Source organism: Astatotilapia calliptera, chromosome 19 (assembly GCF_900246225.1).
Source record: "Astatotilapia calliptera chromosome 19, fAstCal1.2, whole genome shotgun sequence".
Taxonomy (NCBI): domain Eukaryota; kingdom Metazoa; phylum Chordata; class Actinopteri; order Cichliformes; family Cichlidae; genus Astatotilapia; species Astatotilapia calliptera.
This window is the reverse complement of record NC_039320.1, coordinates 24,749,261-24,756,967: the sequence shown is the minus strand read 5'-3', so window position 1 is coordinate 24,756,967 and position 7,707 is coordinate 24,749,261. Positions and strand designations below refer to the sequence as shown.

The window sequence follows — 7,707 nt, the reverse complement described above, 5'->3', positions numbered from 1 at the left end:
AAAGGGCTTCACATACATACAGTAAAGAAAATTATCCATACATATCTGGAGCTTATCTCAGCTGTCATGGGCTGAGAGGCAGGGTACACCTTTGACAGGTTGTTCATCCACTGTAGGGCTAACAGTTTATAACCAACAGGTAACCTAAGAAGTTTTTTGGACTGTAGAGAAAGCCAGACGAATGACACAGAACCCACACACGGCAGGGAGAACACAAAAAGGCGCCAGCTGACCCAGAACCTTCTCACTGTGTGACAACAGTGCAAACCACTGGCATGGTCAAAACAGACAAGCAAACATATTTAAGTTAAAAAATAGAAGTCTGACATAATATGAAAAGGTGCATCTGCTCTATAACCTACCAAAGTTTAAAAAACAGCATGCTTACAGTGCTTCTGTGTCCATTATCTACTTAAATTGCTCTCAGCTTTTTTCTTTTTTTTAAATAAAAACATTAACAGTTTCTTGAAAGGGGGGGGGGGGGGGGGGTTATCCCTGAAACTCTTTCCATAATTTGCAGGAAATAACCATCAGAAAGTAGATCTGGTTTTATAATATAAAATAAAAAGCTCCAATGCATGCTCTTGTTCAAGTTTTAGTTTACCTTACAGCAGATTTCTAGTACTTTTATTTTGAGCGTTAGTCACTATTTTCATCACAGTGAGTCTTTCACATGACATTTACAGACCGGTTTGTCTTAGCAGTGCAAGGATTATGGCATCAAATTCAGCCAAACTTACATACTTTCACACAATAATCATGTTCATTCAACAAACTCTGTATGTTCACAAATGTAATAGTGTGCAATATTTATGTGAGGTAAACTTTAATCACAATCTTTAAAGTTGAGGCATCATCATAACCCAGTTATGACACGAACCTCAAACCTTCAAATAATAAAGTAAAAACTTGAAACTAAAACTTTTTTTTTTACCCCCAACTTCAAACATCACATTGATTGCAGCAAAACGGTTTATTCAAGAGGAGGGTGACACATTCAGTCCAGACAGCCCGTGAACATGGCGTACGGTGGCAGCAGAGTGGACACCTTGTTACTGATTTCCGTCGCTGGTTCTGCGTCTTTTTCTGGCCTGCAGCTCCTCAAAGAGTTGATGTACAGCTTCGACTGTGACTGTCTGATGTAGACACAGAAGTGTTAGGTCTGAGATTTGAGCAGAAGAAAGAAGATGTGACTCACATAGACATCCACTTCTCACCTTTCCTTCAGAGGCACACTGCTCTAAAAATTCACTGATTGAGGTCGTCAGCTCGTTGAAACCTGAGGGAAGAACACAAGATTAATTAGTCCGCCGCATCAATGCGCCAGTGCTTTGAATTTCACTTTACGCAGGACAACTGACCCCGTGGCTTCCCTCCCTATCCTCACCGTAAATGACCTCCAGCTGCTGTACACGGTCCATCGAGTTCATTAGCGCCATCAGTGGGTGCTGCCCGAAGGGCTCATGCAAGCCTCTCTTCTCATAGGCCAGAATAGTGTCAGACTGATCCAAGAGAAACTGCACCTCAGCAGCAACATAGGCCCTCTGAGGAAATGCAGCACACAGGGGACAGGCATTCAGAAACAGGGATAACTTGCAGCATTCTGGCTTTTGTGAGTCTACATTACAATCTTGGAGCTAGAAATTCTGTCTCACCTTGCAGCTCGTGCAGGTGCAAAGCTCAGCGCGCCAGCTGTAAGGCCAGAACACCGCTCCCCGTCTCAGCCTCTCTAGCCCGCGGGCCTGCAGCTCCTTCAGCTTGCACTCCACAATTTTCGTTGTAGCCATCGCAGGGCTGCCTGTCATTTCCTCGTGAGTTCGTTTGCCAGGGAAACTCCTGTTTACAGCTTCCTACGACACAAATGAGATGGGGTGAGTGACTGTATTATACAAGAGGCACAGGCACACCTGGGCTTGGTGAAACATCTCCACTCATGCAGGAATGCAGACGCATCCTGGGGAAGTCTCACTGCGAGTGACGCGGTAAGACGGTTGGGCGATGAAAATCGGCAGTTTACAGTAAGCTAGCCTGTGAAGCCCGGCCAAAGTCATCTACAGAGCAGAGGAAGCTGTGCCTCATGGGTCATTTCTCCTCTAATTACCCCAGAGGAGAGGAAAGCACGATAACAGGAGCTGGTGCCTGCTGTCTGGCTCATAGTCTGCTCATTACTCTCCAGCCCCACCTAGTGGCGCACTGGCATTCAGAAAAGTTGGACAGTGTTGCTCCAAATGAGGTCACAAAATAGACAAAGGTAAAATATACTCCAGAACATAAATAGGAGAGTAACAAAGCAAAGCAAGTGGTAAACACAGCAAGATATATTATGGATTCCTTTCAACTTAAATTATTTTTTGTTTTGTTTTTTATAATGTAATTTATGCATTATGAGAACACAACTAAAAGAATAAACATGTAAACATAGATCTGAATTCAAATGCCATTGTTTGATTATAAATAAGTCAAAAGTAAAGTAATGTTCTGCCCTCATTTTAACTTGCACAAAGCCATTTTTAGTTCTCCACTATCCCAGAATCCATGCAAACAGCAGAACCGTTTCTCACCTCTGGTTCTGTGCGCTCATCACTAGAGGACGGTTCCTCGTCCTTTCTTTGACCAGCCTCACGGTCTTCCCCCTCAATGTCGACCTCTACTTCCTCTTCGGCATCACCCACTTGGATCACAGGCGGAACTAAATGGAAAAGATGAATTAATGATTATCTGAATTTTGCTGCTAAATGTCTGCCTAGTTAGTTACAGTCAAAAAAATTTGTTACCTGCGATGTGGGCAGCATACGTCCACAAGAAAGGAGCCTTGTTCATGCAGGCCTCACATACCATCTCTTGAAGCTCCTCGGGTTCAACCACAGGGCAGCCTAAGTGCTATTTAAGGCCAAAAATAAATAAATAAAAGAGCAGAGGACTCACAGAAATGATAACATGCAGATCAAAAATCCTCTCAAGCTTACCCTGCTGTGTAACCAATCCTCACAGATGACGCACTGAATCATCTCGTCTTCATCCTGTTAAACAGATTTATTTATATATAGCCACAGATGACAGAGAAACAAGCAGCAGGGTTTAGGGTGAACAACAACAAAAAAAAAGACGGACCTGGTCATCGGTGTCTGGGTACGGCCGGTGACACGTGCAGTAGAACCCACTGAAGTTGTGATTGTAGCGATTTCTAATATTTTCCTCTTCTTTAACCTAAAAAGAAAGAGGGGGAATGAACAATTGAAACAACTGGAACGTATCGCACACGTGGCAAACACATCTGGGAGACAAGAGATTCAAAGCGTCTCACAGGATTTAGCTGGCAATGGAAGCCCCCAAACTTTCTGTTTCCACAATCACAGCGAAAATTTCTGCAAGAAAAATAGAAATATTAGAAAACTGTGGGCCAAAAGCTGAATGCTCAGTCTACTCAGTCAACATAGAAGGATTTCTACCTTTTGGTATACAGTTCAAAGATGTCGTGTCCATCATGGCATTTATTGGCGCAGGCCAGACAAACCCCAGCAGGCTCTGCATCATTTGGAGTGCAAGTGTTGCAGGCAAACACCGCCTGTCTCTTCACATAACCCTGCAGAGCAACAACACACGTGGCATCAACACACAGCATCAATTCACAAAATATTACTGATTTGACATCCGTAACAAAGAGAAAATGTGCTTTAACATAACAATACTTCCACCGTGCTTCTCATAAACATCGGTGACGAGAACCACACAGAAACTCAGCGGTGCAGATTGCAACATTTAACACAAAGAAAAACAAAACGCTTACAATGCACAGACCACACTACAATGCAGCATTTGGAAAAGGCTACTAGGCGTACAATGGGCGACACACAGGCTGCAGGGCTGCTGTGCAGGAAGCTTCTCCTACCTTGGAGTAAGAGCAGTTGTCTGGGTCGCTCCCAGCCAGCACACACAAAGCCTTCTCGAGCTCTTCTTCGCTGGTAAGAATATCATCAATATCCGAGTCGCCCTTGTTCGCTGCCATCCTGGGAAGTGAGGGTAAAGATGACTCCAACGTAAACAATGAAACACCGAAGACTGAGCAGCAGCTGCGGTACCGCCACACTGTTGACAAACGACTGTTCCTGGCGGGAGTTTAGGCCGAGACCACGTGGAGGAAGTGACGCAAGATACCTATTCACGACCTGCTATTGTTTAAAAATAAATAAATAAATAAAATTTTAAAAAACGAATTTAAAAAAAATTAAACTCTACTGCACTTTCATTTTCAGTGGTTCCCTTAAAAATCTAGTAGTGTTTTATTTATTATTATATATATATTTTAAAGTACTTTTAAATAAAAATAAACACATTACAACGCAATAAGCAAAAATAATAGTAGCATATATAGAACAAAAACACCATCCAAAGATATTTTACTCATCTTACAAGCGGTAATCTATCTTTAATAATAAAACAGAGCTGATTTAGGAAACATTAGTTCATCCTTTATCAAAAAAATTAAACGTTAGCTATTATAAGTGGCACCTAATAATAAAATAGATTCCGTTTCGGGTCTATTTCCGTTTCGGGTCTATTTCCGTTTTGGGGTTTACGAATTAATGGCTGTTGCACAAACAAGTACGACTGATTTTTATCTGTTTATTTTCTTTTTTACATATATATATATATTTTTGTTTGGATCTAGCATCACAAAGGCTTTAAAAGGGCATATCAGGAGAAGATGTTTAAGTGTTAATTCGCCCAATATGTAAATAGACGAATTGCCTTAAGTTTTGTCTGTAGACATAGGCAATGGTCATATTTCTATAACAGCTGGCGTATATTTCTCAAAATAGAAACAAGTTGTAAATTGGTGAGTGGTGTGAATTATCATAAAAGGAAAACAAAAAAACTCTCCACTCCAGTGGAAACAATGGAAATGAACAGTGCTGGTCCCAAAGAAGGAGAGGCGAGGGAGCAAGAAAATAATAGAGCTCTCTGTAAGTTTAAAGAATATAATATACCCTACCCTTTTTTATGGTTTAGTCTGTGGTCTGTCCTCCTTCCAGCCACTTGAGCAGCGTCCGTTGTGTATTTTTGAAATAGTTTAGTTTTTGAAAACCTCGTAGAATTAAGAATTGTATTCAATTAGATTCTGGACAGGTTGGATGCGTGGATTTAAATGGATTTAATGGATGGATTTAAAACAAAATAAAATCCAAACCCCTGCATGTGTGGCTATTCAAGCGATAGGCTGAACAGTATCTAATTTGGGATGGCAAACAAATTCAGAGCATCGATGAAATAACAGAAAAATTGGGACTGGGGGAAATTGTTTGCAGGCGAAATATAGAGTTGAATATAGAGTTGAATCCATAATGAATAACATTTTAAAATTGTGAATAACATAATGAACAACACCTGGTATATAGCAAGTGCAATTAAGCCAAAACATGAGTGTTAATGTGCTACCTTTTTACTAACTGAAAGCCTATAGCTGGAGTTTTAACCTTTGGATCACCACGTGCAGGACTTCACAGTACTCCAAAAAAAGACTTGATGAAAGCATTTGTCATCACAATAAAACTTCAGTAAAATCATAAAAGTGTGTGATATTAAAAATAAATTGAAACAGCAGCAACTGTTTGTTGTGGTTAACACCTGCAGAGGTGTTTCCTTCCTGTCTCTCTCTTGCACTCCCTCTAATGATCTTCATATTACTTTTCTCATTTTATAACACTGGCTGTGGCATTCCACAAATTCTGATTAATAACCTTTTGTTGTTGGTTGTTTTTGTGCCACTTGGGTGGAAACCCCCAATCGCTGACTTTTAATTAGATGCCTTTTCAGTTTAAATGGTAAATGGCCTGTATTTATAGCGCTTTACTAGTCCCTAAGGACCCCAAAGCGCTTTACACAACCAGTCATCCACCCATTCACACACACATTGGTGATGGCAGCTACATTGTAGCCACAGCCACCTTGGGGCGCACTGACAGAGGCGAGGCTGGACACTGGCGCCACCGGGCCCTCTGACCACCACCAGTAGGCAACGGGTGAAGTGTCTTGCCCAAGGACACAACGACCGAGACTGTCCGAGCCGGGGCTCGAACCGGCAACCTTCCGATTACAAGGCGAACTCCCAACTCTTGAGCCACGATCGCCCCGCCAGCATGGGGTTTAAGCATGGGGAAAACATGTTGGACGTTTCGATAGTTTTCCAACGGATGGCGCTAGTGTGACATGCTTCTCTTGTCTGTTACGGGTCAAAAACTGGAAGAGATGATGAATGTGGAGGGACGAAATAAGTATTAACGCATCTCGTCATTTATTATTAGAAAGGCAAATCAACAGAACTTGTTCTAATTATTCAAATCGTGAATTAACATTTGAGGGGTTTGAAATGGGAAAATATGACGATAATATATATATATATATATATAGTTAAGGGACGTCTTTTCGTTAATTATCTTGTTACATTTTATAGATAAACAATGACTCGATTATTCTATATCATAACAGGAAAGATAATCATTAGTGGAAGCAGGAAGGCGCGTGAAAGCAAGACGCGCTGTGATTCGACAGTCAGTCAGGCAGGGGTGGTGTTTTCCGAGGGGGTCGTGAAGGCGGCATCAGTCTCCTGGATCCTGGGTGTGTGCGGGCAGTCCAGTTCAGAGACTGAGAGAGAAAACACCAGCAACATCTCAACGTGAGCCCAGCGGTGCCTGTCATCGTGCTTGTTACTCCTTCTCCAGCGAACGGGCTGAGAATGGCAAACTACGCGAGCTAGTTTCTGAAGAGGACGCAAATTCAAGGGGAACTGTGCTAAAACTGCCAGGTTAGTTAGCTCTCTATAGCCTCCCGATGTCAGCTTTATCTAGTTGAGGGAGTTGCCTTATTTTTAGGTAACCAGGAGCTGTTTCCGCTAACAATTCACTCATTTCTTATGGGCACGTATTACGACTGTGTTCAGCCTGTAAAGCTAGGAAGCTAGCTTGCGTTTCCTAATTGCACGCCATCGGTTAGCTCTGGAGATTGTCACTACATAGCTAGCCAGCTAACGTTAGCAGTTGGGGTTAGCAAAAGAGGGTCAGTGTGTGGGATTCGCTGATGCTCAGCCGGATGCACTGTAATATTACGTTTGGAAACTATATCATGCTAACCACAAGACCGTGAATATCCAAGAGACAGACTGGTAGAAGACGTCACTTATTGCTTTGGAGCAACGTATCAGTAACCGAGCAGTGAACTTAATTATTCCCCAGATTGCTCCCTGGTTGGCTGTTGTGACACTAACGTGTGTGTGTGTGTGTGTGGGGGGGGGTCTGTTCTCGTCTGTCCAGGTTGAGTCATTAGTTGCACCATTTACCTGCAAAAAAAAGGACCAGGGGCACAGTGGAAATGCAGACTTTCCTGAAAGGCCGGAGAGTCGGCTACTGGCTCAGCGAGAAGAAGATGAAGAAACTGAATTTCCAGGCCTTTGCTGATCTGTGCAGGTTCGCTAACTAACTCCAGTTTATTGTTTGCAGTTGAAATGATTGAAGAACAGCCGTCAAACTACATGCATTCACATAGTTGGCCCCTATGGTTAACAAGTTATGTGACAATTCATCGAAACTTCCCCTTAAGGCTCTGTGACAAGGAGGACTCTTCTCACAGATTTAAGCCCTTAGGCACTTTTCACACAAACGTGCTCACCAAATGTCAGTGAGTGACATCCCTACTCATGCATGCTAAGCATTT

The 7,707-nt window shown here is 42.4% G+C and overlaps 2 protein-coding genes across 3 annotated transcripts in view; one reads left to right on the top strand and one right to left on the bottom strand.

The window, feature by feature from the left end:
- Positions 1-582: 582 nt before the first annotated feature.
- LOC113011890 (ubiquitin protein ligase E3 component n-recognin 7) lies at positions 583-5,139 on the bottom strand. 2 transcript variants are annotated; one of them, XM_026151721.1, is made up of 12 exons: positions 4,994-5,139; positions 3,890-4,007; positions 3,450-3,583; positions 3,305-3,365; positions 3,112-3,207; positions 2,967-3,020; positions 2,775-2,880; positions 2,562-2,689; positions 1,656-1,850; positions 1,388-1,544; positions 1,218-1,279; positions 583-1,136 (listed from the first exon to the last, which is right to left on the bottom strand). In XM_026151721.1, the coding sequence occupies exons 2-12, from the start codon at positions 4,004-4,006 to the stop codon at positions 1,053-1,055; spliced, it is 1,194 nt and encodes a 397-aa protein (XP_026007506.1). In that variant the 5' UTR covers position 4,007; positions 4,994-5,139; the 3' UTR covers positions 583-1,052. The 2 variants fall into 2 exon arrangements, with proteins under 2 accessions (XP_026007506.1, XP_026007505.1); XM_026151720.1 differs by lacking the exon at positions 4,994-5,139 and having other exon boundaries at positions 3,890-4,150.
- Positions 5,140-6,528: 1,389 nt separating this feature from the next.
- The window catches only part of itpk1b (inositol-tetrakisphosphate 1-kinase b), a 33,156-nt gene continuing 31,977 nt past the window's right edge, over positions 6,529-7,707 (top strand). Inside the window, exons 1-2 of the mRNA XM_026151297.1 lie at positions 6,529-6,802; positions 7,308-7,460. Coding sequence (XP_026007082.1) covers positions 7,366-7,460 — 95 coding nt within the window. The 5' untranslated portion in view covers positions 6,529-6,802; positions 7,308-7,365. The remainder of the gene's footprint in view (positions 6,803-7,307; positions 7,461-7,707) is intronic.